The sequence below is a fragment of the Protopterus annectens genome, chromosome 13.part0 (genome assembly GCF_019279795.1).
Source record: "Protopterus annectens isolate FY-2018-M chromosome 13.part0, PAN1.0, whole genome shotgun sequence".
NCBI classification, from domain to species: Eukaryota; Metazoa; Chordata; order Ceratodontiformes; family Protopteridae; genus Protopterus; species Protopterus annectens.
In genome coordinates this window covers 694,962,927-694,983,757 of record NC_056747.1, presented here as the reverse complement: position 1 = coordinate 694,983,757, position 20,831 = coordinate 694,962,927, and the positions used below count along the sequence as shown (strand labels likewise).

Genomic DNA, 20,831 nt, shown 5'->3' with positions numbered 1-20,831 from the left:
GTCTCCAGAAAGGCAGAGTGGTGGTCCTGGGTAATGGAGGGTGATCTGTAGCAGGCCACAATTTGCATTGCAGATTTGCCTGATGTTAGTTGCACATGGATGATCTCAGAGGTATCATGCTGCGCCACTAACCTGGAGGTGTAGGTATAGGAGCTGGCATAGTACAAAGGAGTTAAGAGTAGTAGAAGGGTAAAGTGAGTACAGAGGGTTAGCAACAGTAAAGGGAGCATGGTAAGAGTTAAGGTAGTTTGAATGCATGAAGATTTGTAGTAGGTAGGTAGCGCTGTGAAGTGGGAGGGAATGGGGAAAGTGAGATTTATTTAATTAGTATGAGTGCAAGGGGAGGGGTAGTGAAGGGAAGAGCTTAGATTGGATGATAGTTGAGAGTGGGTGGGATAGGTTAAAATAAAAATAGGATTAGTGGGGGCAGTTGAGGTTCAGATTTTATTTCCTTCAGAAGATACAGAATACATAACCTGTTATTCTAGCAACTTTCTAAGTTTGTAGGAGCAGTATTTACATTTTGTCCCTATTTTGGGGGCTTTGTCCCCCACCCCCCCTTTCTTTCTGGCTTTGTACAGATTTCTTGCACCGAGAGGTATGAAATTTAGCAGTGGTGTTAGTTAAATGCAATCACTTAAAAAGCAGATGAATACATTCAGACGAAGGGGTTTACACCACTTCTATAGGTAAGCAGATTGGCCGAGGCAATACAAACGTACAAATGAATACGTCAACTGTTTCTTAACACCAGCATCTATGAACATCTGCTTAAGTTAGCAAAAGTTCTGTGCAAAATTGTAAACAACGAAATCAAGCAAGCAAGAGGCATTAAGAATATTGACAGAATAAGAAAAGATAGTAAAAGTAACAGCAGGCTAAGAAAGTAACGTACTGTGTAACAAGTATCGTAATATGTGCCATTTGGAGTCTGTGAGTGGCACGGATCACTGATATTAACTAAACATCGGGGACAGCTGAGAGGAGTGGCTCTTTTATAAGTACATTTCTAAATGTTAATTATCTAATTTATTTAAAAGATGCCTTTTGCTCCTGTCCGGAATTGTTTTTTTTTTGGGTCAGTCCCAATAACAAACGTTAGTTTTATAGATTATGTGAGCGAGATTTAAAGTTGCTGTTGCTGCTTAATGGCGCTTCATAGTTTGCTAAAAAGTTGTAAGTTCAGGAGTTGTCTAGCGCTTGCCTTTGCTTTCTTTATGGCTAACAGGGGCTACCGTAACTTGAGGGAGTGGTCATTTTGCAATTGGTTCAGCTGTAATCTGTAGAATTGTTTTTTTCTGCGCGGCGTAAAGATGGCGGAGGAGTTGGAAAGAGTTCTTATTTCAGAGTCCCAACTTAGGTTGTTTTCATTGTCCGTTAACCTAGAGGACAGTCATACTGGTGGCAGTTCTCGAGGTAAGGCGGAAGAAATGAATGGGAACATGTTATCAGAGGAAGAAGAAAGTGGTGTAGAAGTGCCAAGATGTTAGTGGTTGCTAGAGAGTAGTAGAGGTGCTTGCTGTTGCTATGTTAACGAGGATGTAACTTAATTTCAGTAGTGTTATATAGAGGCATACATTATAATCTGAAAAGTAGGTAGTCTAGTTTGAAAAAGTTTGCTTACAGCTCACTGAAACATCTCATCAAAATATTTTGAACAGGTGGTTGCTGTAGTAATGCATGCCCACATGGAATGTAGACACTTGAAGGCGGTTCATTGGAAAATATGGGGAGTAGAACCTCAAGAGAAAGTGGGTGTAGGAGTTCTGTGGTAACGTACTGTTTCCCGTGTTTGTTTTGTACGATCGGTAATTGAGTTGTAGTTTCACTTGCTGTTTTAGATATGTATGCACACTTCTTATTTGTCCCTGATTTTCAGGGATGCCCCCGATTTTGACATAAATGTTAGTTCTTTCCTTCCTAAAACTGGTGACCTTTGGAGAAAATGTGGTGAAATATTTAATAGACTTCTTTTACTTCAGAAAATGTGTAATCATTCACGTTCTCCTATTCTATCAATATTTCAAGTTAATAGTACTCATACTTTTGAAAGTGTCCCGGAGTGGTTGAACTATGTACGAATGTGCCCTAAAGTTTGGGGCGTATGCTACCCTTAATGTGTTTAGCTATTTAGCTTAATTTTATGTGGTGGTGTCACTGTTAAGACTGTCAATAGGCCAGTGAACAGAATGAAAGTGTCGGTGACAACAGTGGTCCGTTAGCCAGAATGATGATCTGTATTTTATGCTTTTGTGGACTGAAATATAACCTAGCCTTTCTTCCTTGTATAGCTATTTAGGTACATCTTTTGAGTTAGCAGGATAATTTGCATTGCTTGGTAAAAGGCTTAATTGAGCGACTGACCTAGTAAAAGGATAATTTGGATAGGTTTGACAGATCATAGATCAAAGTACATATTGATGAGAAAATCTTTGAATGTGTCATTGGAAGTACTTTTTAAGAGAGGGTCTTGGCTATGTTGTCAAAAATTACATTGTGAAATGCAACTTTATCAAGGCTATATAGCCGAACACAGTTGAAAATTAATTATATGAAAATGTTTCTGATGAAAATGCACAAGATACAGACATAGTTTGTTATGGGTGTACTGTGACAGTTTGACATTCCCTATGCATCCTAGCCCCAGACCTTAAGTTTAAGTGTCTCAGATTGCAGCTCAAACATTAAGGTTGTGAACTTTGCAAACACTACAGTAATCTGCACTCGCGTTCTTAATAAACTGATGTTTTATACCATCAATCATGTGTGCTGCTTTTTTCAAGAAATCATCTGTGCATTAACCTATGCTTTCGCTGACAGCCCAGACAAGACAAACTTATAGACAGGAGTTTTGTACCATAGCACTGACAGGTTATAGTTGAATTTGTCACTTATGACATAATGCACATGTGATATTCGGTACATGTAATGTTTTTTGTATAGCAGTTGTAAAAATTTAAGCATAATCATAATTAGCAAAGGACAGAGAGCATAGCAGTCCTTAACACGTATAATTTAATTGCCATTTTGGCTTGAATGTCATAAGTTTGGAAAATAAGGGAGTAATTACTTATTCCACTCCCAATCGGGAGCAATCGATGCTGATAAAGTAGTAGGCATAGATGAAAACAGTGAAATAGGAGACGCCACAAGCATTGAAATTTGTACTGACCTGTTGGTCAAACTGCTGATGAGTTTTTTTTTTTGATGCGTCTTGTCTTATCTGTTACTGTGAACTGGTATGTGAGATTTACAAACAGTTTTGAACAGACTGTTTTACGTATGTTGTAAATTCACAGATCTAATTTCAAATCATGAAACCCACAACACCGAACCACAGAATACTGAAACAAAAACTCACAATCCCGAATGGCTGATTTTTCTCAGGGTAAGTAAACACTTGCCCAACATGTAAAGTAAACGCACCAAGTTATGTAAAAAACACGTAGGTGGGGAGCTATGCCCCCCCACACCCCCCTAACGATTTATACCAACTCTGTGATCGCACTACAGTGGGGGAAAGGGCGTGTTTCCACATGCTGGGCAAGTGCTTACTTGCCCTGAGAAAAATCGGCAATTTGGGATTGTAAATCTTCGTTATTTTCGTCTTGGCATTCTAATGTTCGGTGTTGTGGGATTCATGATTTGGAAGGGGGTCTATATTCAAGTGTTTGCATTTGAAAACTGGGGAATACCATCTGAGTAGAGTTCATTTGTAGAAGAAGCCTGTGAGAAGAACTCCTGAGGATCATTTTATAGATTATAAAGTAAACTGAAGATGTGAAAAAATGCATACAAAATATCTAACAAATGAGACTGTGACATATTCTTAAAATTGATTGGCCTGTCTCAGTGGTATAGAGGGGTAAAGCTTTGAGTTTGGTGATGGTATTGGGGTGGGAGTGGTGCTCATCTCCACCATGCAGGTAGAGCCTTGCACAGCACCAGAAGGCTAGGACTGTGCGTGTGGTCATGGTGATCCTAATTCAGTGACAGTAACCCTTTTTGTGCGGGTGGAAGTGCACACACACACACGGTGTAAGACACCCCTTATTGTCAGAGGTGCCCATGTCATTCACTGTGAGAGGCGCTTAGTCCCTTATTTAGAAACACCCTTATCACCAGGATGCTTGTGAGGACACAAATTGCCTCTGTGGTGTGATGATAACCTTTCTGGTAGACTGTCATCCTTACATGATGGCTCCCCAGTAGTGAGTGTAAAAATGGATTTAAGATCAGTGGTGGGGGGGGGGGGACTTCATAGTTAGCAGAGACAGAAACTAAAAGGTACAGGAAAAAAGGAATTCAGAATTCATGACCTATGGGTATGGTGCAACCAGTTACTGTCACAACATTGAACTATACTTATTTTACTCTTGTTTTAGAATACATAATTATGTAAAGAAACCTTGTATTTTAGTGGGTCTAAAAAGTGAAGAAGTGAGAACAGGGGAAATAATAGTATGAGAAGAACGGATTGGTGAGAATAGAAAAACTGAGAGAAACTTGAATAGTAAGCATAATGTCATGCAAATGTGGTAGAAAATAAACGCAGTACTAATTAAGTTCACTTAAGTGAAGATGGCACTTAGTATTTTAAACTTAGAACATACTTGTCTTGATTGTTGGAAATTACCATAGATGAATTACTCTAGCTGAAAAGATTAAGCATTGTGGTTGCACATAATTGACAAAGCACTGAAGAAAATATGAAGATCATCCTACAGCCAATGTAGTACTTGGTAATGTGGTTATCTCTGTCAAATGTTTTTGAAAAGTTTAGAAAGTGTGCACCCATATAATTACATTGGTCGAATTGATAGACATTTATTTCTGTACTTTATGTAGACACCGATTTTTTTTGAAAAATGGTGTTGGCTTTAGAGTGCCTAGTTTTATAATCTGGAACTGTGACCTGAGCAGGTTTAGGTAGTCTCTTGATGTCCATCTGAAATATGTTCCCAGAATCAAATTGAGAGATGGAGCAGAGTGCATGCTGTATTCTAGCATATAAGAATGAAAGTTCAGTCACCTCCTGAAAGCTGCATATTTTGCTCATTGTATTGCTAATGGTAGAATAAACTGTGAGGTGGCAAGACTGCAGCTCTCCAAGAGTTCATATATCAAAAGGGCTGCTTAATGATTATTTATTACAATGTTCTTGTGTATTGGTTTATTACCTGTCTTCTTAGACATTGTTTACAAGCAATGATCATTATACAGAAACAACATTAAATATTCTTCACGCAAAAAATTAGCTACTGTGTGTGTCAGGGTTGGTAGAGTAAGCTGTTGAAAGTGCTTTACCATTACATTAATAATATCTAAAAACAGTTTCAGATATTCATGTCATTTTGGGGAAAAATGCCCTGCTGTAATACTTTTGGCTATTTTGGTTTAAGCCATATCTGATGGGACATCTTAAGTGTTGTGAGAGCCAATAATGGAAGTTATCCACAAGGGAGTATAGGGAGGAGTAATATTCCTTGGCAGTTTTAAGTTTGGTACAAACTGCCTGGATGACCCACTCCATGTATATGGTGTCATTTGGTAACTAATAACTGTTATGCATTCAGGAAGGATGGGTTGTATTTCTACCTAGTTGGTTCTGTAGGGAAGTAGCTTGTTTCTGTGACTAGTTGCAGCTTTTACAAAACTGTATTATTTAGCAGTAGCCATGCTGTAAGCAGTTTTCAGCAGAAAGCAGGCACAACATTTCATACATGTTCAGTATTAATGTAATGACCCCCCCCCACAAAAACAAAATATATATATATATATATATATTCACTTTATAATCCTGAAATACCAAATCTCAGAATTTCGAGACCATAAAGTCTAAATACCGAAATCCCAAAAGTGCAAATTTTGAAATCGTGAATCCTACACTAACCAGACACCACACACAAACACACACCTTCCCCCACCACACACAAACCTACACTACATACAAGCAGGAGGGCAAGCCCGCTTGTACCCCCATGTGGGGGCAGCTCCCCACACCCCCCCTTACTTAAATACACCAACTCCAGGGTCGCACTACACAGACAAACACACGAAAACACCACCACACACCTACATTCCCCTTGCACGCACATCACAGTCGCAACACACACTAAAGCCCCTAACCAACACCCTTAAACATACATACTTACCTGAACTTCCATTCAAACACTGCAACACCAGAAGCGCTACTTCAACATTTCTGAATGTCAGGATTTTGAAATTCGCGCTTCTGGGGTTTCGGTATTTAGAACTTTCGGCTTTAAGATCTCGGGATTCTGAAATTTGGTATTTCAGTATTTTGAGATAAAGTGTTCCCATAAAATTAATGTAGTATGGCAAACCAAACCATGTAGATTATTGAGGGAAGTAATAAAACCACATGCACAGTAGTATTCCACAATGCAGGTTGGGCTGTGTTTTTGGTAATTGGGTAAATTAACTTCATCCATTATTTGTAATTTTCAAACAGTTTAAACAGTCTTAGTGTATAAAGAAAAATAATGAATTTGCGTCGGAAGCAGCATTATTGCTAGTTCCTGTATCAGAAACCTTTGTATGCTTTGAAATTGTTTTGGAGAATAGGGATTGTAGCAGGTGTTGGATGGTTTGCCTTTAGTGTTAAAAGTTCTTTTGAAACTGAGTGGATCAAATTAAGCTTTTATAGGTTATGGAAGTGAATTCTGGGGAGAAAAAAAAGCCTTTTCAACACTAAGTTTAGAGCATGGAATAATGAGGAGTAATGAAGAATGTGGGTAAGCTACAGAAAGTTCATCACAGATCTAAGGGACTTTGTATAGTTAAGAGTGTTTGCTAAAGGCTTTATAAGAAATGTGTTAATAAACAGGTAAGTTTTTAGGTGCACAGAGTCACTGTTAGGCAGGTAGTTACTGTGGTCTGTCATCAGCTGATTGGGGCAGATTTTATTTGATGAATCAGAACATGCATTGTTTGAGATTCTGAGAGGGTTTTACACTACAACCACCAGTCAGCATTGCTAGAAAGCAAAAATCTACCGACTTTCTAATATTTCCAGTGGTCCAGATAGCTGGCTTCTTAGTACCGTTGTACTATGGTATGTGCAGTTCTTTATAAGACAAATGCCAGCAGAGTCTATACTTTTGGTATCCATGCTGATGATTAGGAACTGCAGTCTTTCAGTATCTGACCTGTTTTGTTGAGAAGAAATTGTAACATGGTAATTAATGTACGTGTCACAAAATGCTTGTTTTTCGAAGTGTAAACTTCCAAGTTTTAAAGCTGCAGTAGAAATCTTAGTAACAGGGATTTTTAGTCATGTAATATTTTTTTTCTTTGTGAGACAGCCTATCTATCTGCCCGAGGGCATTTATAAGCCTAGCCAGAGTGTGTTGGCTTTCGCCACCCCATTGATTAATTAACTGATCCTCTGTCAAGCAGAGCCAATGAAGTGATCCCAGGGGTATATTTTCTGTTACCTATCTACTTGTCAAGGTTTCTCTTGAAGAGTGTTAGTGAGAGGCTCTGCCTGATGTAATTTGGAATTTTGTTCCAAAGCATGGGGAGTCCCTGTGACAGGAATCTATCCCTCCAGCATGTTCTGTTTATTGTTGTGGTGAGGTTTAGCTCACTAGAGTGTGTGGCTCGCAGTGACTTGGATTTCTTTAGGTGGAGCATGTCCATCAATTCTAAGTTGGACATGGCTTTGTAAGTCAGGCAGAGATTACCTGAGTAAGCGATATGCCACTGAGTACAGCCGGAGTTTTTTCAGTTGGGCTGCATAGGACATATGTTTGAGACCAGTAATCCTCTTGGTGAGATACTTTTGTGGTCTTTCCAGCTGTTGGAAGTGTCTTGTGAGGTACATCTCTATGATGGGTCTAATGAGTGATAAGTAGAGGGGCACTGTAACCTCTTTATTTCTGGATGCAAACCCTTTATTAATTAGATGGGCCACATAGAAGGATTTCCTAACTACTTTGGCAATATGATTGTCAAGAGAGAGATTACTATCTACCTGGGTCCTCAGATCTCTTATTACCTCTTTTGTATTAAGGGGGCTGCCACCTATGTGGTAATTCTTGGGTGTTTTGTTTTTCCCAAATGGGATGACTATGCATTTTTTGGCATTTAGCTTGAGGCCATGACTTTGACACCAGGCGTCTGTCTCAGTAAGGCCCTTTTGGAGGATGTCCGTGTCAGCCGGAGAGTCAATTATGGCTCCCAGTTTGCAGTAATAGGCGAACTTGGTTAGCCATAGTCCTCCTGTGTTTGCCTGTACTTCTGAGAAGTATATGCCGAACAGTAGGGGTCCCAGGACTGAGCCTTGTGGACCACTTGAGACTGGTTTACAGTCAGACCTGGAGCCCGCTATTCTTACTATGGGAGTTCTGTCTGTAAGCCAGTTGGCAACCCATCTCGTGACGTAGGGGTTTATGTTCAGGCTGGTGAGTTTTTCTGTAGTACTCGAGTGGGGAATGGTGTCGAAAGCCTTGGCGAGGTCAAGGTAGGCTGTGTGAACCACCTTTCCCTCGTCTATGGCCTTGGTGACTGTCTCGAAGAAGTCAACCAGGTTTAGTAGGCATGATCTGCCCTTAAAGCCGAACTGGGTCAGGTCAAGTGTTTGGAGGTTCCCAATGTCTTTGTTAATGAGTTCCATGATGATGCGCTCCATAGCCTTGCAGACCAGGCTAGTCAAGCTTATGGGGTGATAGTTACCAAGGTCAGTTGTGGCCCCGCCTTTGTTTAGAGGAATAACCGTTGCTGTGCGCCATTCTATGGGCATGTAGCCTGTGTAGAGGCTGAGGTTGAACAGCGTGTTTAGGTGGGGGGTTAGTTCGTTCTGTAGTTCGTGCAAGACGCAGCCTGGAACATCATCTGGTCCCACTGACGCTGTGTTCTTGGCTTTTGAAAGGGCTGTTTTCACCTGTGCATCTGTGATTTTTGAGACACTACACTTTTCCGGTGTTGTTGTGGGCCCTTTTAGAGGTGAGGGGGGGGGTGGTGAAGTTTGCACTTAATCTGTCTGCCAGGATGTTGGCAGTATCAGTAGGTTCAGTATATTTTGTGCTATTTTGCACTAGTTCAGTGCATATCTGTGAGTTGCCACTTAGATTCTTAACATAGCTAAAGAAGGCTTTGTGGTTATCTTTTGAATCCTTGGCTATTTTTCTTTCGAAGTTAGCCTTGGATGATTTCACGAGGGACCTTAGTTTCTTACTGATGCTGATCATGGATGTCTTTCCTTCTTGGGATTTGCTTTTTTTCTGAACTAGTTTCCTCCTCCTATTGTATAGACTGTTTATTGCAGGGGTCCACCAAACTGGTTTCCTTCTCTTAGAGGAGTGAGTCTTGGTTTTGCTAGGGATGGCACGATCCATGCATCCCTGTAGGTGCTCAGAGTGCATTTGTAAAGGTTTCTGCATCTTGGGCAGCGTTATCCTTTAGCGTGGGGACTGTGAAACTTACCACCTCTGTCTTAAGTAAGGTGAAGTTTGCTTTAGAAAAGTTTTTTACTGTGGTTTCCTTAGTTGGGGGTGGTGGTGGGGTGTGGACATCCAGAGTGATTAGTTTATGGTCTGATCTAACCAGTGACGGGTTGACCTCCGGTGTGGAACACCTGTAACCCATGTCGGTGATGACCAGGTCCAATATGTTTTCACCTCTGGTAGGGGAGTTTACCAGCTGATCCAGAGCATTTGAGTTGATGAATTCCAGGAAGTGCTGGGCCTGGCAATTTGTACTTGAGTAGTTTTCCCAGTGAATGGTAGGGTAATTGAAATTGCCCAGTATCAGGGTGTTTGGTAGGACCTTCATGTTTTTCAGTGTCTCCAGAAAGGTGGAGTGGTGGTCCTGGGTCATGGAGGTGATCTGTAGCAGGCCACAATTTGCATTGCAGATTTGCCTGATGTTAGTTGCACATGGATGATCTCAGAGGTATCATGCTGCGCCACTAACCTGGAGGTGTAGGTATCCTTGATGAATATGGATATGCCCCCTCCTTTTTGTGTTTTGGTACGTGTTCTGTGGCCGAAACGTGTGGCATGAGTTGTAGCCCAGTAGTTTTGGGGTGCTCTCTGGAGCCTTGAACCAGGTTTCAGTTACTGCACAGATGTCGACGTTCTTCATACTGAGGAGCGCTTCGAGTGTATGCATTTTGAGATTTAAACTACTGGCGTTGAGTAGCATAACCCTCAGTTTTTTGTTAATTGTGCTGTTTATGGAAGTGGGTTTGACTTTTGAGCCTTGCCTGAAAAAGGCACTATGGGGGCAGCAAGAGCCTTGGCCAGTATTCGAAAGCCTAGGGGTGACGGGTGCAAGCCGTCTCTTGCGAAGCAATGTGGCTTGTCAAGCATATTGTCCCAGGCTGACATACACTGGATCCCCTTTGAATGATACCAGAAGCTTAGCCAATTGTTGAAATTGATCATTTTTTCTTTATACTGAGGTATCTTTCATGGTGAGGGCAGGATGCTACTCAGGGTCATACCAGCCTGGGCTACATGATCAGAGAGTTCTTCCATGTCTCTCTTCATGTAGTCCGGGGAGGTACGTCTCAGGTCATTTGCACCAACATGAACAATGACAGAGTCATATTTGTACTTGTTCTGGAGTTACCTGAGTGCTTGTGTTATGTGGCGGATTCTGGCTCCTGACAGGCAGCTAACAGTAACCTTCTTTGTCCAGCCTAGTGAGTGGGACGTCAGTGTGCCTGACTGTAGGGTCACCTATTACTAGTGTGTCGGGTATGTTATTTCGCCTTAAGGGCTGTGATTGTGCGGCACACTGATTTTGTGTTTTATGTGTTGTCTGGTTTGTGACAGGAAGTGCAGGTTGTTTGAGTGTCTGCTTTGGAAGTCTCTGATGCTTTTGCAGGTTTTTATTTAGAGCCTCCGAGTATGATTTTGTGTATTTATGTGTATTTTTTGCCAGTGCTGTTTTAGTAGGTCTGTGTGCGGCTGGAGTTGTGGTGCAAGTGTTAACCTTCTCTTGACTGTCTGTTCCAGTCTTGGGTGGAGACAGCTTAGCTTCCAGTTTGGCTGTATAATTGCATCTCTCGCATATGTTAGTGTTTTGTGGTAGGAGGAGAGGGTTGTCTGTGTACATGAGGCAGTTGTAACATTGCCTCAGGATACCCAGATTCAGCAGCTGGACTGGAGAGTGCACCTCAAGTTGCCCTTTGGTCATGCCTGAATAGTAGGGTGAGCTGCTTAGTCACTTAGTTGGTGAGGGGTGAATAAAGAGCCTTGCCCTGCTTGGGCAGTCAGTGTCAGGGTATATTAGTGCTTACTATTAGGTCTGAGCAAGTGCTGGGCTGAGGAGACTTAGTGGAGCCAGGAATAATTTAACCATAGCTAACCGACACTGCCTGGTGCGCAAAACCGTGCAAACGTGGTTTTTATAGTAGGGAAATGAAAGAGAAATTAGCCCAAAATGGCCAATAAGCTAGTAACTTCTGGGCTGGAACCACTCCTTTGGGGACAGATAGGTTGCTCAAAGCTCCCATCTCTCACAGGTGAATAGAGTAACTTCCTTCTATCCAAGTAAGGTATGGGCCACTCACTAACTAGTATTACAGCCCTGAATTCAGCACTAGCCTGAAAACTGGACTATACTAGCTTAGAAAGGCGGGAAACAAGGAATTTTTTTTTCTGAAAAGATAAGGCGAAAACAGTAAAAAAAAATACACTTAAAACAGCTTTAAACGACTACAAACTATCAGAAAAGGCTATCGCACTTTAGTGTGTAGCCTACAACAGTTAAATTATTTAAACAACTTTTTAAAAGTGTAGGCAGTCAAATAAGTACAATATGTGAAAAAAACAAGCTTTTAAATCACAATAAGCGCTGGAAAATCTGTGTTTTGGTGGAAAACAGTTAAGTACAGCAAGAAAGTACAGAAAACCTGATACTTAATCACTCCAAAGTCTCTCTCCTAAGCTAGAAGGCTTGTATCAGTCTAAGGCTTTCTAGTGCTACCCAGTAGGTTAGGTACAGGAAAGATGGGAAACAAGCACAGATGTGGTCTTTTAAACCAGAAAGTTGAAAGAGATGGATCAACTGTCTAAATGGTCAATAGACTACAATTTCTGGGCCAAGAACCTCTCCTCTTGTGGTAGACAGGCTACCTAGTGCTTACCACTCCCACTGATAAGCTAGAAGACTTTCCTCCAACACAGACAAAGCAACAATGCTTGTGTTTATTACAGCTAATGACCAGTTTTACACTTGCATCCTGATTTTTTATTGGAAAAGTAATATGTGTAAAAGATGCAGTCTGAAACTTTCTGTCATGTCTATATAATCATATTATGTTGTCTTGAACATTTGAGGATTTCAGAATAAGAGAAATTTGGGAAGTAATGCATATAGAGTATTGGGGTCTCTTGCTTAGATCTAGTAAAATAGAGTGGATCTTAGTAGACGTGCATTGCCTGATTTTTGGAACTGGGATTCTGTCTCACACTGGATATACTTTCTTTGTTTGAAAGATTTTTTTTCTTTGTAAAGTTGCCCAGTTAAGTGACAGTTTCATTTATTTTCATTTTAATCTTTGCAGACAGTATGAAGGAACCTAGAGTACGTAAAGACAACAGACGGCCAGATATTGAAATATACAAGCCAGGGGTGTCTCGCCTGAGAAGTAAACCAAAACTGGTAAAACAGGGAACTTCAGGAAGTGAGGAAAACCGATCTGAGGACTCCAGAGATGATCATGCTGGAGACAATGACTTTTTCCAGAACAATGGAAGTCATCAGATTGACAGTGATAATACTCAGAGTACTAGTAAACTGTTAGAAAAAGGTGAAGATGCTGGTATAAATAGCAGTCAAAGCTGCCAGAATAGTAGTTCCAAATCAGCTGTACAGGAAACTGGCAATGTTAAGCAGATAAAGAAGGTTCGGAAACCAGATCGTCAGATCTATCAGCCTGGCAGACGACAGCAGGTGTTGAGCAAAGAAATTCAGATCAGTCCATCTGATGAAGAACTAATCAAGAGAACTGAGCATTTGAAAATCAAAGGGGGTGGTCTTGATGGTGGTGATGATAGGTCTTTGGATATCAACAGGGGAAAGCAGAGAAGTGACCAGAATGTTAGAGACCCAGGAAATATGCATGTGCTTTTGAATACAAAAAATACTAGAGACAAGAGAAACAAGAAAACGGAAGAAGGATATACTGACGATTTAGAGAACATTAAATTCAGTGATCCCTGGAAGCCAGTAGAAGACGATAAGCCTTCTGGTTCCTGCAAAAGATACTCATGGTCTGACAAGCGTAGAAGTCGTCATAGGACCTGCAGCACTAGTTCTACTGGGAGCAATAATAGTACAGAAGGAGCGGGACAAGCTGAAGAAGATGATGATAAGGTGCCATCTCGGAAAGAGAAAGCAAAAGTTACTAGTGATCGTAAAGAGAGAATGCGTACTCAGAAACAAGTGTCTACATCCTCTACTGATTCCTTTGATGATGAAACTGTGGAGTGGAATACTTCTTTCTTAATGAAAAGTCCAGAGAAGAAACTTTTGGACAAAAGGCATGTCTTGAAACTTGACACTGAAAAAGTAGAAAAGAAGAGTGCGGCAAAAGAAAGCCGAGGTGGTCTTCGAGTCACATTTTTCAATGATACTGCAGCAAAAGCAGTGGGAATCACAAAAAAGAGCCTGGAGGTAAAAGGTCGAAAAAGCAAGTCTGACCGAGCAGATTGTAGAGTTTCTTCTACAGGTAACAAATTCAACACAAGAAGTCAAGCAAAAGACAAGGATAGTAAAGATGATGACCTTCATGTAAAAGGAAGGGGTATTCTGATTCTTCCTGTAAATACAGACATCAGTGGCAAAGTTTCTTCTTCACCAGAGTTGACTCATGTTGGCTGCCAGCTGCAAGCTAGTAGCAGAAGTGGCAGAAGCAGAGGTCGAGGAGGTGCTACCCGCAGGCTTTGGGATCCCAATAACCCAGATCAGAAGCCTGCTTTAAAAAATCAAAGCCCACAGTTGCATTTTTTGGACACTGATGATGAAGTCGGACCAGCCACCACAGGAGAGACCTTACATCATTGTCTCTCTTTTCAAGAAGGTGCTTACTATAAATTCCAGAATTCAGATAACCCATATTGTTATCCAAGGTCTGCAGTACCCACTGCTCAGTATCCGTATGGCTCATATTCCATGCAATATCAGATGAATTCCAGTAATAACTTGTATCCACCAACATATTGCACTGGATTCTCTGCTCTCCAATCCTCATTTTTACCTCCTGTGTTTCATGGCACTGCTATCTATCCTGAGGAAATGGAACAGCACTTCAGAAGCTTGCATCAGCAAGAACTAAACAGGCTGATGCGTATGGCTGATAACCAAGAAGTGCAACTTGGCAACTTGCTTTCCAGGGATCGGATAAGTCCAGAAGGATTAGAAAAAATGGGCCAACTCAGGTATTAACACTTTTCGTATAGTTTCTTAAAATTTTTGAAATAGATATTGTTCCATTTTGTTGTATTTTTTTCTAATCATGTAGTATTAGGGCTATAGTTTTCTAATGAGCAGAAGCCTTGCAGTCAAACTCCTACTGGAATTGTTTTCATATGCCTTTGCTTTATGAACAACTTTAACTGCTGCTGTTTTTGTTTTTTTCTTTCCATGATCAACCTGGCATCTGTTAGCTTACTACACCAAGATGCATTTTTTTTCTGTGCCCTGTCTGATGAATATTTTCAGAGTAATATGATCATTGGTGCCCAGATTATTAAAATCCTTCCAGTACTTTTATGGAAGTATGTTTCCTGACCAGAAACATTCTTACACTCCTAATGTACCTCATATATATGTCTATTTTCCTTAATGGTCTTAATCCTGTTATGTCACAAGTGAAAAGGTGGAGTTAACCCCTCTTTTCCTGGTAACACAGACAAGCACTGGTACTACCTTTCCATTTTCTCTTGCTACTTTAACCATTCTTTTCTGTGTTTCCATTTGGCTTTACAGAATATAACCGGATCATTTCTTCCATAAGTAACTATACCATGCCATGTTTGTTTTGTTCTGAACAGTCTCGTGATCTTTGTAGACCCACTTTAAGCATTATTTTTAACACAATAACTTCAAACAATGACAACTCTTAACTTTAGATGCATTTGCTGTTTATTTGTTTAACATTTTTATTTGCACTGTAGTGTTCATTATAGCCTGTGCATCTTTAGCTGTTGGAACAAAGTAATTAAATACTAGTTTTAAGTGATATGAGGATCTGTACTAATGTGATCATGAGAAACTGTACATTGATTGAATGGATGCTCAGTTATTTGTCTCTGTGTAACAACAGTAAAATGTGTTGATTCTAATGTATATAGAATGTGGTTTTCAGCTTTGAGACATACCTGTTGAGTGTAATGAGGAAAATTCAATATCAGACTGCTAAGTGAAGCCTGGCAGAAAAAACTAGTAGATGGTGTGGTACACTATAAATCTGAGTAAAAAAGACTTGTATTGTAGGTCATATGTCTTGTTTCTGTTGCAAGTGCCTCCCTTTTTTAACAACTTTAATGAGTTGTCACTTAAAACATAGGCAAACGTACGCTTATGTAAAAGAAAACAAACCATGCCAATATGTTCACAGTTAAAACATTATTCATCACATATAGTCTGACACAATTACCATCAGTATAGCATTACGTAAATTAATCAATTTTTGCCTTCCTTTAAATCTCACTCCTCCTCCAAAATATTATTCTGCATGTATTGTTCTACAGTTTCCATTTTTCTATGTAATTTGCTGCTGTCCTTTTCTAACGATCCCACTTCAGTTCTTTTATCTCTGTTCAAATATTCAGTACTTTAGTTAAAACATTGATTGCCATTTTCTAGTAATTGCTTTTTCAGCAGCCACCAGAATTATACTTAGCAAGGCATTACTGTGTCTAGGCAATTCAGAGCCTATATCCCAACTCAAAAAAATCATTTCCTTAGTTATACCCTTTTGCTCACCCAATATTTCTGACAAGAGTACTCTGTATGGAAATTTTAAAGTCTGCTAACTCATTACAGTCCCAAAACATAATTCTCAGTTACCCGTTTCTTCCCCATCACACCTCCAGTATTTGCCATCTACCTGAGGAAAATATTTTTTGGAGTCTGTTTTGTGTATAAAAGTACCTAGGCAAACACTTTCGAGCAAAAATCCGAAATATTTTAGACTTTGTTGCATATTTGGGAAGAGATACATAGATCATCCCATTGTTTCCTTCTGAATTGCTTATCCAGTCTCTGTTCCCAGTCTTTTCTAACCTGTTCTGATTCATATAGTTATCGTGCACCATTTTGTATGCCCTGCTAATTATCCATTTTTAACAGCAGCTTCTTTTCTAGATTCAGTTAAAAAAACTCTACCAGGGTAGTTTTTTCACTTTAGGATTACATTGTTCCTTTCTCTTTGCCTACACTCCTATATCAATTTTTGATAGGGAAGGCAGTCTCTAGACTGCAATCCAAATGTCTTCTTGGCTTCTTCCCATTCCTTTTACCTTTTCCTCTTTAGATATTTGCTGTCAATACCTTGGTTCCTTTGCCAGGTTTCTGCAGTAAATTCCAGCCCCCTCTTGCCTATTCTGCACATCCCAAATTGCAGTCATGCCTATCAGCAAAATCTTTTTTCCATTCTCATATTGGCTTACTTATTAGAATACTTTGTTAATTTATTATTATAATATTCTGTGTGGCGGCTGTTCTGCTGAAGAACTGCATTCAGAATCCCACACTCCTTATTTCTTGAATTTCCCCGTGCTTCGTCATCATGCCTTTCCACTTTGAATTGTAGCTTTCTGCTTGTGTTTTTATATATATATATATATATATATATATATATATATATATATATATATGAGTCGTAACTGTGTAATTGTAAAGTATTTCTTCAAAGCAGATAATTGTAATTCACCTTGTTATGTTGCAAGGATTAACATCCCACTTAACCCAATGCCCTTTTTCCCTCCTAGATACTGTCTTTCAACTTTTAATAAATTACGGTACACAACTTCTTTGGTTGATAAAAAAATATGCCTGACATGTATATAAAACTAAAGGGACTAAAAACATTTTCACTGCTGGTATATATTCATATTCATAAACAAGAGCTCACAGTTTCTCAGTTTTTGTATTATCTTTTGCTTCTTTTCTTCCCACATACCCTTAGCTATCATAACAGAATTATGTTTAATCCATACCCTTAAATAGTTCATTTTGTCGGGTCTATATTATTTCTTCAACAGCTTAGGTTGTCAAATGCTCAATGATCGACACCTAAGCGTCGAAGTTTCAAAGTCGCGAACGGCCACATATGCAGATTCCTTCCTTGGGAAAGAATTTGCTAGGCTATCCAGAAATAAAAATAACTTTTCAACCTAAATATGGGGGGGGGGCTGTGCACCCCCCCCCCCCCCACACCCCCAACTAAATATACCAACTCTGAGATCATTGTACATTGATTCGTGGTTCTGAAACTTCGATGCTTAGGTGTCGATCATTGAGCATTCGACAGTCTAAGCTGTCAAAGAAATATATACACATTTTGTCATGCCCCATAAATATGGGTTGTTGCTGGACCATTTAATGTGTAGGTACATAGCTTATAGCTATAGCTTTTGTTTTATCTGCATTAATGTTATATCCCAGAAAGAACTGCAACTGTGTCAAGATGATCCACAACACTGAGATGTCCTTTCCTGGTTTTATCAGGTACAAAATAATAATGTCTGCAAATAAAGCCAACCTTGAATGTATGCTTCAAATACCACCATAGTAGTTATATTCTTGAAATTTTGAGTCCCTTATTTTTTTGACAATGGTTCTAAGTATAAAGCAAATAATAAAGGGAAAAGATGACATCCCTGCCTAGTTCCTCTGCTCACACACAATTTGTCGGAAAGGAACCCTCTCACTTTACTTTTTGCTTCTGATCCCTCGTATATCCACTTAATAAAACTTATTGTATCAGGGAATACAAATGCTTCCATTGCCCTACTTGTGAAGTCCCAGCTTACTCTGTCAAATGCTTTCTCTGCATCAAGACCCACCAACAACAGCTGCGTTTTCTTATCCTTTGCTTCCGTTTGGATCTTCATTGTTCTGTTAATGTCAGGTGTTTACCCTCCTCAACAAAACCACATTTATCCATATCTGTCAATCTTGGCAAACCTTTGCCTTTTTTTTTTTTTTTTCCATTTTAGACATAAACACTTTATAGGCATGGTTCAGAATTGAAGTGGGCCTATATGACACTGGATCCTGATGGATCTTTCCGTGTTATGTACTACACCCACCACAGCTTTTTTTTCCAGATTGGTGGTGCCTTCCCTCCTTTTAAAGTACTTTTAAATAGAACCTTCCATATCCTTATTTTCTTCCAGACTTCCACCAGAATACTATCTATTCCTGGAGACTTTGCTGCAGGTTGGTTATACATCACCATTTTTATCTCAACTCCTCCTCTCTTAACTGTTAATTGTTGAGCCTTATCTGCCTCTAACCTTGGCATATTTAAGTCTTCCTAAAATAATTCCATTTGTGCTTTTTTTATTTCCACATTTCTCTGCTTTACACAAATTTTCATAACATTTCTGAAACATCTGTAATACCTTTATAGGATCTTTAGTTATTTTTCTTGTTATAGGCTCCCTATGTTTGACAGCAACCCTTTTCACTTTCTGTTGCTTAAGTCATTGCGCCAAACGTTTTTGTGCTTTGGAGTTATCAAAAAATAGTTGCTTAACAACAGTCTTTCTAAACTCGCACATATTATCCAGATATGCCCTTATTTTCTGTTTATACCTCTGCGGTTGCACCTCTTCTTCTGTGAGATTCCCCTTATTCCGCAGTGCTTTAACCTTTGGTAGCCTCTTTAAATAATTCTTATTTCTTAATCATATCTTTTTTTTCTTTTATTTTAACCTTATTGTTAAACCCCACTTTCATTTTATCATACTCACTAGGTATAACTTCTGAATAAATTTCTGTCTTTTCTAATAACTCTCAATTTTCATTACCCATTCCTTTCTTTTTATCGGGTAGGTGCGGAAGCTCCAGTGTTTTTCTTTGTTACCTTGCATTTTTATCTTAGTTGTTACTAGTACATGATCTGAAATAGTTATTGGATGTGTGCTGAAGGTTTCAATTACATGCATGTGTTCTTGTGAAATATAGTTTCTACTCATTCTAGCCCAGTTATTGTACCATGGGGAATAATATGTAAATATTGTCAGAGTTCGTACTACTGAATTCATGTCTTCCATGCCAAATATTTTAATATTTTTTTTAATAAAGCTACCCTCTTTTTTTGTTTTTCCCCTCCATATCTCCATGATACATCCTCACTATTGAAAATCATGTTTCAGTTCTCACCTCTAGTTAATCTCTCCCAACATTTTCTTAAGCTCCAAAATAGCAGTTTTTGGTGGAATGTAAACATATGCCTGCACAATCCTCCTCCCTTGCCAGTAGCCCCTTACTACCATAAATCTAATGTTATTGTCTTTTTTTTTTTTGCCCTCTTCTATCACTATTGGAGCCTCTCTAGACATCTGGTATTATCACTTCCCCTTTACCTTTGTCCCTGATATTCTGCTGAATATCCATTCCGAAATTCTTTGTCAGATTCACATGCTTATTTTTTCCAAATGAGTTTTCTGCAACATTACTATTTGCTGTTTCCAATTCATAATATAATTCAGTATTCTTTCTTTTTTTGTCTATACCCATAAGGCCATTTACATTCCATGATACTGTGAATTGAGTAGTCATTATGATAAAAAGCTATTGTTCCTACTTATTATACATTTTTTAAACATTTATTTCCAACTTAAGTCTTGTATACACTTGCTATTGTTTGTCAGGCTGATCATTTTATACAGTCTTTTCTTCTCAACGACATTGGATCATATGTCATACTTTCAAGACTTTTTGCTTTAATGAAAGCCTTCAAGCAAAAAAACTAAAGTTTAAGAACAAACCCAGCCCCTATTTTCAACAAATGAAGTTTTCCCTTCCAGATAGAAACAGTTGCCCCAAATCAGCAGCTGCACCCACAGATTCTTCTTTTATTATCTCTGTTCCCTTCCCAGATATGAAAAACAGCTTGTATGTTTTCAGAAAATATTAACTATATTAAGAAAAAGTGGAATGGCTACCTTTAAATAAAACAGATTCCCAGATATGAAAAACAGCTTGTATGTTTTCAGAAAATATTAACTATATTAAGAAAAATTGGAATGGCTACCTTTAAATAAAACTAAAATAAAACTAAGTTATGCTGGCTGCTGGGAAGACTACATTAACTTCCCATAATTTCAAACTGTATTTTTCTCTGAACTGCTTGAATTGAATTTCTATTAGCAAAGAATGCTTAGAACTGTTGACGTTGATTGCTTGCACCTGAGAGGGAAAAAAAAGCAGCTAGCATCTTGCAGGTGCATGTAGGAATATTTGTAAATTAGAATTTACAGAATTCCCCTGGCTAACTGCCTTCAGCTCAGACTTGTTTCACACTGGGAACACATGCTAATGAAAAAAAAAATTGCAAATGCAAGAAGCTTAGCGTTTTCTTGGCTTTCATAATTTTGTCTTATTTTTAAAGCCTGTTTGCCTAAAAACAATTGTTTTTAGCTTAAGCCAATAACATTAATCTAGACAGCCATCCATGTAAAAGCAAGGAAAAGTATTATCTTAGATCTGCATGTAATACAATCAGTACACTTGTACACCCCACTCCATCCCAGCAGCCCAAGTATCCTTTGTTGAGTGTGATAGTCCCACTAGGCTGCTAGCCTCTTTATTGGGGAGACACGAGATGGTGTTTATAT

The 20,831-nt window shown here is 39.2% G+C and overlaps 1 protein-coding gene across 2 annotated transcripts in view; it reads left to right on the top strand.

The window, feature by feature from the left end:
• Positions 1-527: 527 nt before the first annotated feature.
• The window catches only part of SMG6 (SMG6 nonsense mediated mRNA decay factor), a 3,859,488-nt gene continuing 3,839,184 nt past the window's right edge, over positions 528-20,831 (top strand). The window contains exons 1-2 of one of the 2 annotated variants that reach the window (XM_044054377.1): positions 528-689; positions 12,542-14,417. In XM_044054377.1, coding sequence (XP_043910312.1) covers positions 12,547-14,417 — 1,871 coding nt within the window. In that variant the 5' untranslated portion in view covers positions 528-689; positions 12,542-12,546. Of the gene's footprint in view, positions 690-1,321; positions 1,417-12,541; positions 14,418-20,831 lie in introns of those variants that run through there. The other variant, XM_044054376.1, reaches the window with a different exon arrangement.